This window comes from Salvelinus alpinus, chromosome 2, assembly GCF_045679555.1.
Source record: "Salvelinus alpinus chromosome 2, SLU_Salpinus.1, whole genome shotgun sequence".
Classification (NCBI taxonomy): Eukaryota; Metazoa; Chordata; class Actinopteri; order Salmoniformes; family Salmonidae; genus Salvelinus; species Salvelinus alpinus.
Window position 1 is genome coordinate 94,833,178 of NC_092087.1, and position 16,867 is coordinate 94,850,044.

Sequence of the window (16,867 nt, forward strand, 5' to 3'; positions counted from 1 at the left end):
CTCCAGCCACCCTAGTCATGGACTGTTCTCTCTGCTACGGTACCGGAGCACCAAGTCTAGGGTCCAAGAGGCTTCTAAACAGCTTCTACCCTCAAGCTGTAAAACTCCTGAACATCTAGTCAAATGGCTACCCAGACTATTTGCATTGCCCCCCCCCCCCCTCTTTTACACTGCTACTACTCTCTGTTATTACCTATGCATAGTCACTTTAATAACTCTACCTACCTCAATTACCTAACCAGTGCCCCCGCTCATTGACTCTGTACCGGTGCTCCATGTATATAGCCTCGCTATTGTTATTTTACTGCTGCTCTTTAATTATTTGTTACTTTTATTTGTTATTCGTTTTTTTTTTATATATTTTTTTTAAGCATTGTTGGTTAGGGCTTGTAAGTAAGCATTTCACTGTAAGGTTGTATTCGGTGCATGTGACAAATAACATTTGATTTGATTTGATGTCATTAGTAAAAAAAAAATGAAAAAAAAGTAAGGGGCCTAGAATTCCTGATTCTACCTGGAATATGTTCTAGAGGCTTCCATTAAAGAACACCCTCTGTGTTCTGATAGACAGGTAACTCTTTATCCACAATATAGCAGGGGGTGTAAAGCCATAACACAACCTTTTTTCCAAAAGTTTACAAAGGGTTGGTAACAGGCTGATTGGTCGGCCTTTTGAGCCTGTAAAGGGTGCTTCATTATTCTTAAGTAGCGGAATGACTTTTTCTTCCCTCCAGGCCTGAGGGCACACACTTTCTAGTAAGCGTAAATTGATTATAATAAATTATTTTACTTATGCATTCTTATACATGTTGATAAATGTACAATATAGTTGTTAAGAGTTTAGAAATAGTTAAAAGGTTTATTCATGATAGTTATTATCAAGTGTTACCATGGTCACCTCTATGTATATAATGAGATAATGTAAAAAAAAATGTGAACACTTGCAGTGCCTTTGTCCAAAAACAGCATTTATCAACAGGTGTTTTAGAAATCCCAGTGGGAAGATTTCCAGAATCAGGAGGGAATAAACAGGAAATCTGGATTCTCTAACAGGGATTGTCACTCATGGCTCCATCTTAAAACCATTGGTTCGTTTATCACTGGCCAACAAAATATAGTGTAGCAATCCTGACCTGGACTTAAACCTGTGTCCAGCAACTGTTAACCTAACAAATTAGCCGTTACGCCAAGAGATCTGAACCGCTTGATGAGGTTGCTAGGTGTTGGGTTAAAGTTGTTTCAATAGTTGTATAGGTATAGGAATAAAGTAGTAACAATGTACTGTACAGTTCTGCCATTGTAGAGGTCGTTAGGCACAGATCTAGGATCAGAATACAGTAAATTACTGTACAGTTCTGCCATTGTAGAGGTCTTAGGCACAGATCTAGGATCAGAATACAGTAAATTACTGTACAGTTCTGCCATTGTAGAGGTCTTAGGCACAGATCTAGGATCAGAATACAGTAAATTACTGTACAGTTCTGCCATTGTAGAGGTCCTTAGGTGTAGATCTAGGATCAGAAAACAGTAAATTACTGTACAGTTCTGCCATTGTAGAGGTCCTTAGGTGCAGCTCTAGGATCAGAATACAGTAAATTACTGTACAGTTCAGCCATGTTAGAGATCCTTAGGCACAGATCTAGGATCCGAATACAGTAAATTACTGTACAGTTCAGCCATGTTAGTGGTCCTTAGTCACAGATCTAGGATCAGCTTACCCAAACCAAAACCTAACTTAAAGGGGCCATCCAGGATTGGTACATCCAGTTTTGTTAATTTTAAATTAGTGATTTATTGCTCTTGGTTCTTGTAGAATATAACTTAAAACTGCCTTGTGAACAGGTCAACAGTCGTTCCCCATCAGAACATTGAAGAATATAACTTAAAACTGCCTTGTGACCAGGTCAACAGTCGTTCCCCATCAGAACATTGAAGAATATTACTTAAAACTGTCTTGTGAATAGGTCAACAGTCGTTCCCCATCAGAACATTGAAGAATATTACTTAAAACTGCCTTGTGACCAGGTCAACTGTCGTTCCCCATCAGAACGTTGTAGAATATAACTTAAAACTGCCTTGTGAACAGGTCAACAGTCGTTCCCCATCAGAACATTGAAGAATATAACTTAAAACTGCCTTGTGACCAGGTCAACTGTCGTTCCCCATCAGAACATTGAAGAATATAACTTAAAACTGCCTTGTGAACAGGTCAACAGTCGTTCCCCATCAGAACATTGTAGAATATAACTTAAAACTGTCTTGTGACCAGGTCAACTGTCGTTCCCCATCAGAACATTGAAGAATATAACTTAAAACTGCCTTGTGACCAGGTCAACTGTCGTTCCCCATCAGAACATTGTAGAATATAACTTAAAACTGTCTTGTGACCAGGTCAACTGTAGTTCCCCATCAGAACATTGAAGAATATAACTTAAAACTGTCTTGTGACCAGGTCAACAGTCGTTCCCCATCAGAACATTGTAGAATATAACTTAAAACTGTCTTGTGAACAGGTCAACTGTCGTTCCCCATCAGAACATTGAAGAATATAACTTAAAACTGCCTTGTGAACAGGTCAACTGTCGTTCCCCATCAGAACGTTGTAGAATATAACTTAAAACTGCCTTGTGAACAGGTCAACAGTCGTTCCCCATCAGAACATTGAAGAATATAACTTAAAACTGCCTTGTGACCAGGTCAACTGTCGTTCCCCATCAGAACATTGAAGAATATAACTTAAAACTGCCTTGTGAACAGGTCAACAGTCGTTCCCCATCAGAACATTGTAGAATATAACTTAAAACTGTCTTGTGACCAGGTCAACTGTCGTTCCCCATCAGAACATTGAAGAATATAACTTAAAACTGCCTTGTGACCAGGTCAACTGTCGTTCCCCATCAGAATTTTGTAGAATATAACTTAAAACTGCCTTGTGACCAGGTCAACTGTCGTTCCCCATCAGAACATTGTAGAATATTACTTAAAACTGCCTTGTGAACAGGTCAACTGTCGTTCCCCATCAGAACATTGTAGAATATAACTTAAAACTGCCTTGTGACCAGGTCAACTGTCGTTCCCCATCAGAACATTGTAGAATATAACTTAAAACTGCCTTGTGAACAGGTCAACAGTCGTTCCCCATCAGAACATTGTAGAATATTACTTAAAACTGCCTTGTGAACAGGTCAACTGTCGTTCCCCATCAGAACATTGAAGAATATAACTTCAAACTGCCTTGTGAACAGGTCAACTGTCGTTCCCCATCAGAACATTGTAGAATATTACTTAAAACTGTCTTGTGTGACCAGGTCAACTGTCGTTCCCCATCAGAACATTGTAGAATATAACTTAAAACTGCCTTGTCACCAGGTCAACTGTCGTTCCCCATCAGAACGTTGTAGAATATTACTTAAAACTGTCTTGTGAACAGGTCAACTGTCGTTCCCCATCAGAACATTGAAGAATATAACTTAAAACTGCCTTGTGACCAGGTCAACTGTCGTTCCCCATCAGAACATTGAAGAATATAACTTAAAACTGCCTTGTGACCAGGTCAACTGTCGTTCCCCATCAGAACATTGAAGAATATAACTTAAAACTGCCTTGTGAACAGGTCAACAGTCGTTCCCCATCAGAACATTGTAGAATATTACTTAAAACTGCCTTGTGACCAGGTCAATTGTAGTTCCCCATCAGAACATTGAAGAAAATTACTTAAAACTGCCTTGTGACCAACTGTCGTTCCCCATCAGAACATTGTAGAATATTACTTAAAACTGCCTTGTGACCAGGTCAACTGTAGTTCCCCATCAGAACATTGAAGAAAACTATAACCCCAACTATAAGCTTGTTTTACTCCATTGTTTGTACACGATGTAAAGGTTTAAAACATGGTTAAAACTATCATGTTGATCTCATGGATGGTCAGTCCTTGCATCGAGAACTCCGGATATGATTTTGAGAGTGGTTAAATTTCTCCAGTCCCATCCCTCAGCTGTTAACCACAACAAGTGGTGGGACGACCGGTTTGTTGCTTTTTGAATCCCAGACTGCCCCTTTAAGGTGCCACCCTAGACATTGGTCTCAGAATAACCATGGAGATAACGTAGAGTCTTAAAACAATCTTAACAAAGTTTACATTCAATGTTGTATGTTTTTTATACAGTATATCCCTGTATTGGCAGCCTGAGATCCCTTCTCTAATGACTTCTGTCCTACTTCAGTTTCTATACAGTAGATCCCTTCTCCAATGACTTCTGTCCTACTTCAGTTTCTATATAGTATATCCCTTCTCTAATGACTTCTGTCCTACTTCAGTTTCTATACAGTAGATCCCTTCTCTAATGACTTCTGTCCTACTTCAGTTTCTATATAGTAGATCCCTGTATTGGCAGCAACATGTAGATCAGTAGAATAGTAACAATCCCACATGGTTTTGTTGATAGGTTCCCTCTTGTTGGAACACTTTACACTGTGACATCAGAAAGAATACATTCTGGACCAATAACAGGCTTAGTATTACTAGTAGTTCTATATCCCATGGCTATCACTAATTGATATATTGGTTGTGTCCCAAATGGCACCCTATTCCCTATAGTGAACATCTTTTGACTAATGGTGCTCTATATAGGGAATATGGTTTCATTTGGGATGTACACATTGTCTTAAAAGAGCCTACGGTTGAATAACTATCTCTCTCTCTCTCTCTTTTTTTTTATTTCCCTCTACCCTTCCTCTTTCTCTCTCAGCACTATGTTCCTCTGGGCTTGGTTTCAGAAGCTATTCAGAAGCTATTCAGAGAAGTCTGAGAGAGAGAGACAAAGAGAGGGAGAGAGAGAGAGAGAGAGAGAGAGAGACAGAGAATTGAACAGTGAATGAGTAAACCTAATTTCCATGTCAAGAATAAGAGAGGGAACAGGAGAGAAACAAGGATTGATTATAAGAAGAGAAAAATATACACTAATCAGAAGATGTGGAGAGAAAGAGAAGCGGAATGAGAGGAAGGGAAGAGAGAGGGGGAGGGTGAAACGGAGAGAAAGAGAGGGGGGAGGGTGAAACGGAGAGAAAGAGAATTGGAAGGAGAGATGATGAGAGAAAAGGAAGAAGAAAGAGTGAGAGAAAGAGAGAGAGGGGGGATTGTGAAACAGAGAGAATGGGGCGCGTTCTAACAGAAAGAGGAAGAGAGAGCAGAGAGAGGAACTAAATATTTTCTTTCTCACCCCATGTGGCTTAAACTGTGAGAGAACTTTTTTCTTCAATCTGAATTCAACTGTAAAGCAGATTTAATCTCAGACTGATTCTTCTTGTGGGAATAGTTTTATTAGGATCCTACTAGTTGTCTGGATATAATACCAGTCTGTCTTTGAGATGGGGTCCAGAACTCTGCTACTTGTTCTGGGTGAGTCTAACCTTGTATATCTTTGGAACTTGACTAGTCGTGTGTTTGTGAGTGTGTGTGTGTGTGTGTGTGTGTGTGTGTGTGTGTGTGTGTGTGTGTGTGTGTGTGTGTGTGTGTGTGTGTGTGTGTGTGTGTGTGTGTGTGTGTGTGTGTGTGTGTGTGTGTGTGTGTGTGTGTGTGTGTGTGTGTGTGTGTGTGTGTGTGTGTGTGTGTGTTTGTGTGTGTGTGTGACGGAGTGACAAATAGATAGAAAGGTGGTATTTCATAATTCATTGTCAGTTATAGTTGAATGGCTAAGAATATTCCAACCATCTACCAACCATGAACCAACCATGGATATAGAGTGAATGTTACAACCCTATCTAAGACATGTATAAACTACAAGATTACCTACAATTATGTACTGAACAAACACGATCCAGAGCATCCCAAACATGCTCAATGAGTGACATGTCTGGTGAGTATGCAGGCCATGGAAGAACTGGGACATTTTCAGTATAGTTGCAACATGGGGCAGTGCATCATCATTCTGAAACATGAGGTGATGGCGGCGGATGAATGGCACGACAATGGGCTTCAGGATCTCATCACGGTACCTCTGTGTATTCAAGTTGCCATCAATGAAATGCAATTGCGTTCATCGTCCCGAGCTTATGTCTGCCCATACCATAACCCCACCGCCACCATGGGGCACTGTGTTCACAATGTTGACATCAGCAAACCACTCCCTAACACGACGTCATACATGTAGTCTGTGGTTGTTAGTCTTGTTAGGCGTACTGTCAAATTCTAAAAAACGTTGGAGGCTTATAGTAGAGAAATTAAGATTCAATTCTCTGGCAACAGCTCTGGTGGACATTCCTCAAGTCAGCATGCAAATTACACACTTCCTCAACTTGAGACATTGTGGCATTGTGTTGTGTGACAAAACTGGACATTTTAGAGTGGCCTTTTATTGTCCCCAGCACAAGGTGCACCTGTGTAATGATCATGCTGTTTAATCAGCTTCTTGATATGCCACACCTGTCAGGTGGATAGATTATCGGGGCAAAGGAGAAACGCTCACTAACAGGGATGTAAACAAATTTGTGAAAAAAATTTGACAGACAAAAGTGTTTTGTCCGTATGGAAAATTTCTTGGATATTTTATTTCATTTCATGAAACATGGGACCAACACTTTACATGTTGTGTTTATATTTTTGTTCAGTGTAGTTTCTTGACAGTTTAAGTGTGTATAGACAGTTTTAGTGTGTATAGACAGTGTTAGTTTGTATATTGTGTAGTGTGTATTTTAGTGTGTATACTGTAGTGCATTCGGAAAGAATTCAGACCCCTTGACTTTTTCTATCATTTGTTTTATTACAGCCTAACTATAAAATGGATTGAATAATTTGTTCCCCCTTGTCAATCTACACACAATATCCCATAACAACATTTTTTTTTTTTTTTGCAAATGTATTAAAAGTAAAAAACAGAAAGACATTATTTAAATAAGTATTCAGACCCTTTGCTATGAGACTCTAAATTGAGCTCAGGTGCATCCTGTTTCCATTGATCATCCTTAAGGTGTTTCTACAACTTGATTAGAGTCCACCTGTGGTAAATTCAATTTATTGGACATGATTTGGAAAAGCACAGACCTATCTACAGAAGGTCCCACAGTTGAGCAAAACCCAAGCCATGAGGTCGAAGGAATTGTCCGTAGAGCTCTGAGACAGGATTGTGTTGAGACACAGATCTGGGGAAGGGTACCAAAACATGTCTGGAGCATTGAAGGTCCTCAAGAACACAGTGGCCTCCATCATTCTTAAATGGAAGAAGTTTGGAATCACCAAGACTGGCCGCCCGGCCAAACTGAGCGATCGGGGAAAAAGTAGTTGTGTTATGGATGTAGTACTATGTTCAGATAGTTATGTTATGGATGTAGTACTATGTTCAGGTAGTTGTGTTATGGATGTTATGGATGTAGTACTATGTTCAGGTAGTTATGTTATGGATGTAGTACTATGTTCAGGTAGTTATGTTATGGATGTAGTACTATGTTCAGGTAGTTATGTTATGGATGTAGAACTATGTTCAGGTAGTTATGTTATGGATGTAGTACTATGTTTAGGTAGTTATGTTATGGATGTAGTACTATGTTCAGGTAGTTATGTTATGGATGTTATGGATGTAGTACTATGTTCAGGTAGTTGTGTTATGGATATAGTACTATGTTCAGGTAGTTATGTTATGGATGTAGTACTATGTTCAGGTAGTTGTGTAATGGATGTTATGGATGTAGTACTATGTTCAGGTAGTTATGTTATGGATGTAGTACTATGTTCAGGTAGTTATGTTATGGATGCAGTACTATGTTCAGGTAGTTGTGTTATGGATGTTATTGATGTAGTACTATGTTCAGGTAGTTATGTTATGGATGTAGTACTATGTTCAGGTAGTTATGTTATGGATGTTATGGATGTAGTACTATGTTCAGGTAGTTATGTTATGGATGTAGTACTATGTTCAGGTAGTTATGCTATGGATGATGTACTATGTTCAGGTAGTTATGTTATGGATGTTATGGATGTAGTATTATGTTCAGGTAGTTGTGTTATGGATGTTATATATGTAGTACTATGTTCAGGTAGTTATGTTATGGATGTTATGGATGTAGTACTATGTTCAGGTAGTTATGTTATGGATGTTATGGATGTAGTACTATGTTCAGGTAGTTGTGTTATGGATGTTATGGATGTAGTACTATGTTCAGGTAGTTATGTTATGGATGTAGTACTATGTTCAGGTAGTTATGTTATGGATGTTATGGATGTAGTACTATGTTCAGGTAGTTATGTTATGGATGTTATGGATGTAGTACTATGTTCAGGTAGTAATGTTATGGATGTTATGGATGTAGTACTATGTTCAGGTAGTAATGTTATGGATGTTATGGATGTAGTACTATGTTCAGGTAGTTATGTTATGGATGTTATGGATGTAGTACTATGTTCAGGTAGTAATGTTATGGATGTTATGGATGTAGTACTATGTTCAGGTAGTTATGTTATGGATGTTATGGATGTAGTACTATGTTCAGGTAGTTATGTTATGGATGTTATGGATGTAGTACTATGTTCAGGTAGTAATGTTATGGATGTTATGGATGTAGTACTATGTTCAGGTAGTTATGTTATGGATGTTATGGATGTAGTACTATGTTCAGGTAGTTATGTTATGGATGTTATGGATGTAGTACTATGTTCAGGTTATGTTCTGTTATTCATTGCTTTCAGAATATCACTGTTTCCAGGAAGCAACTCAGTAACAGGACTGACACTCGATGTCTATTTGGAGAGTCCCTGAATGAGTCAGAGCTGGGTTCAAATACTACTCGATATATATTGCAAACAGTTAATATGGGCTTTATTGAGTTTGCCTAGCGTAATTGAACCAATAGAATAGTGTCTACAGTACAAACTCTGCCCATACAGTACTTTAGACAGGCTAGAAATGAAAGGATCTGAAATGTTTTAAATAGTATTTGAACCCAGGTCTGATATGAGTACAGATTTCTCTACTTCTTCACCTTGACTGAGTGAGCATAGCCTTGCTATTGAGAAAGACAGCCGAAAGCAGACCTGGCTCTCAAGAGAAGACAGGATATGTGCACACTGCCCACAAAATTAGGTGGAAACTGAGCTGCACTTCCTAACCTCCTGCCAAATGTATGACCATATTAGAGACACATATTTCCCTCAGATTACACAGACCCACAAAGAATTTGAAAACAAATCCAATTTTCTTAAACTCCCATATATTCCGCAGTGTGCAATCACAGCAGCTGTAAAGGGGTGAGTAACTGGTGGCAGTGAAGTCAGATGCAGGAGAGCAGAACTCGGTAATAGCCGGAGCAGTTTAAATTCAAAACCAACGGCATCAAGAATAAACCAACATGGGTACAAAACCCGACGCGCACCAGTAACCATGTGCACAAGCACTTACAACAAACCACACAAAGACATGGGGGGAACAGAGGGTTAAATACACAACACTTAATGAGGGAAATGAGAACCAGGTGTGTGGGAATACAAGACAAAACAAATGGAAAATAAAAAGTGGATCGACGATGGCCAGAAGACCGGTGAAACGCCGAACACTGCCCGACCACTGAACACTGCCCGAACAAGGAGAGGAACCGACTTCGGTGGAAGTCATGACAGCAGCAAGATTTGTGACCTGTTGCCAAAAGAAAATGCAACCAGTGAATAACAAACACCATTGTAAATTCAACATATATAGATGTTTATTTATTTTCCATTTTGTACTTTAACTATTTTCACATCATTACAACACAGTATATTACCATAATATGACAGAGGCGAGAGGGGGAGAGAGATAGATCAAGCAGGGAGGGGTGGGAGAGGGGCAGAGAGAGCTACTGACAAAAACATGAGATGAAATATACAGAGAAGGAGTTCAAGGGAATACCTACACTCTTAGAAGAAATGCTTCCAAAGGGGTTCTTTGACTGTCCCCATAAAGTGTTTTTACTTTTTGGTTCAATGTAGAACTCTTTTGGTTTCCATGTAGAACCCTCTGTGGAAAGGGTTCTACATGGAACCCAAAAGAGTTCTTCCTGGAACCAAAAAGGGTTCTTCAAATGGTTATGCTATGGGGACAGTCGAAGAACCCTTTTCGGTTGTAGATAGAGAGGGAGAGGTCAAGAGAGATGGAAAAAGGAGAGAAAGACAGACAGACAGACAGACAGACAGACAGACAGACAGACAGACAGACAGACAGACAGACAGACAGACAGACAGACAGACAGACAGACAGACAGACAGACAGACAGACAGACAGACAGACAGACAGACAGACAGACAGACAGACAGACAGACAGACAGACAGACAGACAGACAGACAGACAGACAGACCAACATTTAGAATGAGAGAAAGAAAGAGAGAGAAAGAGAGAGAGAGAGAGAGAGAAGAAAGAGGGATGAACTCTGACAGTGTCTGTTGATGAAGGGAGGTAGTCTATATAACTTCATAAAGACCCTCACTCTCTGTGTGCGTGTGTGTGTGTGTGTGTGTGTGTGTGTGTGTGTGTGTGTGTGTGTGTGTGTGTGTGTGTGTGTGTGTGTGCGTGTGTGCGTGTATGTTGAAATGAAAAGCTGAAATGTCTTGAGTCAATAAGTACTCAACCCCTTTGTTATGGCAAGCCTAAATACGTTCAGTAGTAAAAATGTGCTTAACAAGTCACATAATAATTTGCATGGACTCACTCTGTGTTCAGTGATATATTGTATTTACATTATCATAAATTATGTGGCCGAGACACTTTTCTTCTTAAAAGTCCAAAATCTTGACAACGTTACTAGTGACATGCAAAACATAATGAAACAAATACCAAAAGATAGTTTTTGGGTGATATTCCCCTTTATGTTTATAATGTCTCTGTCTTCTCTCCTATACTTCAGTTTAGTAACCTAGCTATAATATCTCTGTCTTCTCTACTATACTTCAGTTTAGTAACCTAGCTAAAGTTGCAATGTGGAAAATAAGTATATTACTAGTGATTATACCCATGGGCCTATAGTACACGAGCCTATGGAACAGAGTGCCATTTGGGAACAAATTGTAAAAAATCATTAAAATAATTGTATCCCAACTTGGTCCAGTGTACTGTGGTGTATGCAGCGATGGGAATGAAGCTAGCCCGAGACAAGTACTTTCAGACCGGCCTAGTAGGAAACTGGATGAATAACTGGTTGAATCCCTCTCTCTCTCTCTCTCTCTCTCTCTCTCTCTCTCTCTCTCTCTCTCTCTCTCTCTCTCTCTCTCTCTCTCTCTCTCTCTCTCTCTCTCTCTCTCTCTCTCTCTCTCTCTCTCTCTCTCTCTCTCTCTCTCTCTCTCTCTGTCTCTCTCGCTCTCTGCCTTTCCCTCTCCTCTCTCTCTCCTCACAGGTCTTCATTTCACTCTACTGGGGAACCTGGAGGCCATAGATTGTGACCCTGGCTTCGGATTCAAAACAAGAAAACAATGTGTTGATACAGATGAGTGTAAAGAGTGGGACAGTGCCCCACCCTGTGGAAGTAATGCCACGTGTTACAACACACATGGGAGCTTCTACTGTCAGTGTCTACCTGGATTCAAATCCACAACGACTGTCAACTTTACTGCTTTCACTGGAGAGTGTAAGGGTGAGTACTCATGTGAGTGTGTGTGTGTGTGTTTCTGTGTGTGTGCGTGTGTGTGTGTGCGTGCGTGCGTGCTTGTGTGTGTGTTACATGCCGAGAGAACGAACATTTACTTGTTCTTATCTGTGCATTATTGAGAGTTTAAAGAGAATGTTAATAATCATCAACTTTGTGGGGGGGGGGAGATAATGATATTATTCTATATGTAGGTGGGGAGGGGGGTGATAATGATATTATTCTATATGTAGGTGGGGAGGGGGGTGATAATGATATTATTCTATATGTAGGTGGGGAGGGGGGTGATAATGATATTATTCTATGTGTAGGTGGGGAGGGGGGTGATAATGCTATTATTCTATGTGTAGGTGGGGAGGGGGGTGGATAATGATATTATTCTATGTGTAGGTGGGGAGGGGGGTGATAATGATATTATTCTATGTGTAGGTGGGGAGGGGGGTGGATAATGATATTATTCTATGTGTAGGTGGGGAGGGGGGTGGATAATGATATTATTCTATGTGTAGGTGGGGAGGGGGGTGGATAATGATATTATTCTATGTGTAGGTGGGGAGGGGGGTGGATAATGATATTATTCTATGTGTAGGTGGGGAGGGGGGTGATAATGATATTATTCTATGTGTAGGTGGGGAGGGGGGTGGATAATGATATTATTCTATGTGTAGGTGGGGAGGGGGGTGGATAATGATATTATTCTATGTGTAGGTGGGGAGGGGGGTGGATAATGATATTATTCTATGTGTAGGTGGGGAGGGGGGTGGATAATGATATTATTCTATGTGTAGGTGGGGAGGGGGGTGGATAATGATATTATTCTATGTGTAGGTGGGGAGGGGGGTGGATAATGATATTATTATATGTGTAGGTGGGGAGGGGGGTGGATAATGATATTATTCTATGTGTAGGTGGGGAGGGGGGTGATAATGATATTATTCTATGTGTAGGTGGGGAGGGGGGTGGATAATGATATTATTCTATGTGTAGGTGGGGAGGGGGAGGGGGGTGATAATGATATTATTCTATGTGTAGGTGGGGAGGGGGGTGGATAATGATATTATTCTATGTGTAGGTGGGGAGGGGGGTGGATAATGATATTATTCTATGTGTAGGTGGGGAGGGGGGTGGATAATGATATTATTCTATGTGTAGGTGGGGAGGGGGGTGGATAATGATATTATTCTATGTGTAGGTGGGGAGGGGGGGTGATAATGATATTATTCTATGTGTAGGTGGGGAGGGGGGTGGATAATGATATTATTCTATGTGTAGGTGGGGAGGGGGGTGGATAATGATATTATTCTATGTGTAGGTGGGGAGGGGGGGTGATAATGATATTATTCTATGTGTAGGTGGGGAGGGGGTGATAATGATATTATTCTATGTGTAGGTGGGGAGGGGGGGTGATAATGATATTATTCTATGTGTAGGTGGGGAGGGGGGGTGGATAATGATATTATTCTATGTGTAGGTGGGGAGGGGGGTGATAATGATATTATTCTATATGTAGGTGGGGAGGGGGGGTGATAATGATATTATTCTATATGTAGGTGGGGAGGGGGGTGATAATGATATTATTCTATATGTAGGTGGGGAGGGGGGTGGATAATGATATTATTCTATGTGTAGGTGGGGAGGGGGGTGGATAATGATATTATTCTATGTGTAGGTGGGGAGGGGGGTGGATAATGATATTATTCTATGTGTTAGTGGGGAGGGGGGTGGATAATGATATTATTCTATGTGTAGGTGGGGAGGGGGGTGGATAATGATATTATTCTATGTGTAGGTGGGGAGGGGGGTGGATAATGATATTATTCTATGTGTAGGTGGGGAGGGGGGTGGATAATGATATTATTCTATGTGTAGGTGGGGAGGGGGGAGGGGGGTGATAATGATATTATTCTATGTGTAGGTGGGGAGGGGGGTGGATAATGATATTATTCTATGTGTAGGTGGGGAGGGGGGTGGATAATGATATTATTCTATGTGTAGGTGGGGAGGGGGGTGGATAATGATATTATTCTATGTGTAGGTGGGGAGGGGGGTGGATAATGATATTATTCTATGTGTAGGTGGGGAGGGGGGAGGGGGGTGATAATGATATTATTCTATGTGTAGGTGGGGAGGGGGGTGGATAATGATATTATTCTATGTGTAGGTGGGGAGGGGGGTGGATAATGATATTATTCTATGTGTAGGTGGGGAGGGGGGTGGATAATGATATTATTCTATGTGTAGGTGGGGAGGGGGGTGGATAATGATATTATTCTATGTGTAGGTGGGGAGGGGGGTGGATAATGATATTATTCTATGTGTAGGTGGGGAGGGGGGGGGATAATGATATTATTCTATGTGTAGGTGGGGAGGGGGGTGATAATGATATTATTCTATGTGTAGGTGGGGAGGGGGGGTGATAATGATATTATTCTATGTGTAGGTGGGGAGGGGGGTGATAATGATATTATTCTATATGTAGGTGGGGAGGGAGGTGGATAATGATATTATTCTATGTGTAGGTGGGGAGGGGGGTGATAATGATATTATTCTATATGTAGGTGGGGAGGGGGGGTGATAATGATATTATTCTATATGTAGGTGGGGAGGGGGGGTGATAATTATATTATTCTATATGTAGGTGGGGAGGGGGGTGATAATGATATTATTCTATATGTAGGTGGGGAGGGGGGGTGATAATGATATTATTCTATATGTAGGTGGGGAGGGGGGTGATAATGATATTATTCTATATGTAGGTGGGGAGGGGGGGTGATAATGATATTATTCTATATGTAGGTGGGGAGGGGGGGTGATAATTATATTATTCTATGTGTAGGTGGGGAGGGGGGTGATAATGATATTATTCTATGTGTAGGTGGGGAGGGGGGTGATAATGATATTATTCTATGTGTAGGTGGGGAGGGGGGGTGATAATGATATTATTCTATGTGTAGGTGGGGAGGGGGAGTGATAATGATATTATTCTATGTGTAGGTGGGGAGGGGGGTGATAATGATATTATTCTATGTGTAGGTGGGGAGGGGGGGTGATAATGATATTATTCTATGTGTAGGTGGGGAGGGGGGGTGATAATGATATTATTCTATATGTAGGTGGGGAGGGGGGGTGATAATGATATTATTCTATGTGTAGGTGGGGAGGGGGGTGATAATGATATTATTCTATGTGTAGGTGGGGAGGGGGGGTGATAATGATATTATTCTATGTGTAGGTGGGGAGGGGGAGTGATAATGATATTATTCTATGTGTAGGTGGGGAGGGGGGTGATAATGATATTATTCTATGTGTAGGTGGGGAGGGGGGTGGATAATGATATTATTCTATGTGTAGGTGGGGAGGGAGGTGAATAATGATTTTATTCTATATGTAGGTGGGGACGGAGGTGAATAATGATATTATTCTATGTGTAGGTGGGGAGGGGGGTGATAATGATATTATTCTATATGTAGGTGGGGAGGGAGGTGGATAATGATATTATTCTATGTGTAGGTGGGGAGGGGGGTGATAATGATATTATTCTATATGTAGGTGGGGAGGGGGGGTGATAATGATATTATTCTATATGTAGGTGGGGAGGGGGGGTGATAATGATATTATTCTATATGTAGGTGGGGAGGGGGGTGATAATGATATTATTCTATATGTAGGTGGGGAGGGGGGGTGATAATGATATTATTCTATATGTAGGTGGGGAGGGGGGTGATAATGATATTATTCTATATGTAGGTGGGGAGGGGGGGTGATAATGATATTATTCTATATGTAGGTGGGGAGGGGGGTGATAATGATATTATTCTATATGTAGGTGGGGAGGGGGGTGATAATTATATTATTCTATATGTAGGTGGGGAGGGGGGGGTGATAATGATAATATTCTATATGTAGGTGGGGAGGGGGGTGATAATGATATTATTCTATATGTAGGTGGGGAGGGGGGGTGATAATGATATTATTCTATGTGTAGGTGGGGAGGGGGGTGATAATGATATTATTCTATATGTAGGTGGGGAGGGGGGGTGATAATTATATTATTCTATATGTAGGTGGGGAGGGGGGTGATAATGATATTATTATATATGTAGGTGGGGAGGGGGGGTGATAATGATATTATTCTATATGTAGGTGGGGAGGGGGGTGATGATGATATTATTCTATATGTAGGTGGGGAGGGGGGTGATAATGATATTATTCTATATGTAGGTGGGGAGGGGGGGTGATAATGATATTATTCTATGTGTAGGTGGGGAGGGGGGTGATAATGATATTATTCTATGTGTAGGTGGGGAGGGGGGTGATAATGATATTATTCTATGTGTAGGTGGGGAGGGGGGGTGATAATGATATTATTCTATGTGTAGGTGGGGAGGGGGGTGATAATGATATTATTCTATGTGTAGGTGGGGAGGGGGGGTGATAATGATATTATTCTATGTGTAGGTGGGGAGGGGGAGTGATAATGATATTATTCTATGTGTAGGTGGGGAGGGGGGGTGATAATGATATTATTCTATGTGTAGGTGGGGAGGGGGGGTGATAATGATATTATTCTATGTGTAGGTGGGGAGGGGGGGTGATAATGATATTATTCTATGTGTAGGTGGGGAGGGGGGTGATAATGATATTATTCTATATGTAGGTGGGGAGGGGGGGTGATAATGATATTATTCTATATGTAGGTGGGGAGGGGGGGTGATAATGATATTATTCTATATGTAGGTGGGGAGGGGGGTGATAATGATATTATTCTATATGTAGGTGGGGAGGGGGGGTGATAATGATATTATTCTATATGTAGGTGGGGAGGGGGGTGATAATGATATTATTCTATGTTTAGGTGGGGAGGGGGAGTGATAATGATATTATTCTATGTGTAGGTGGGGAGGGGGGTGATAATGATATTATTCTATGTGTAGGTGGGGAGGGGGGGTGATAATGATATTATTCTATGTGTAGGTGGGGAGGGGGGGTGATAATGATATTATTCTATGTGTAGTTGGGGAGGGGGGGTGATAATGATATTATTCTATGTGTAGGTGGGGAGGGGGGTGATAATGATATTATTCTATGTGTAGGTGGGGAGGGGGGGTGGATAATGATATTATTCTATGTGTAGGTGGGGAGGGGGGTGATAATGATATTATTCTATGTGTAGGTGGGGAGGGGGGTGATAATGATATTATTCTATGTGTAGGTGGGGAGGGGGGGTGGATAATGATATTATTCTATGTGTAGGTGGGGAGGGGGGTG

At 40.9% G+C, this 16,867-nt stretch overlaps 2 protein-coding genes across 4 annotated transcripts in view; one reads left to right on the forward strand and one right to left on the reverse strand.

Moving 5' to 3' along the window:
- LOC139545504 (adhesion G protein-coupled receptor E5-like) overlaps positions 1 to 16,867 on the reverse strand; it is a 494,332-nt gene that overhangs the window by 406,579 nt on the left and 70,886 nt on the right. The window lies entirely within an intron of this gene.
- The window catches only part of LOC139551972 (adhesion G protein-coupled receptor E1-like), a 74,144-nt gene continuing 62,354 nt past the window's right edge, over positions 5,078 to 16,867 (forward strand). Inside the window, exons 1-2 of the mRNA XM_071363300.1 lie at positions 5,078 to 5,398; positions 11,351 to 11,587. Of these exons, the coding sequence (XP_071219401.1) occupies positions 5,368 to 5,398; positions 11,351 to 11,587 (268 nt within the window). The 5' untranslated portion in view covers positions 5,078 to 5,367. The remainder of the gene's footprint in view (positions 5,399 to 11,350; positions 11,588 to 16,867) is intronic.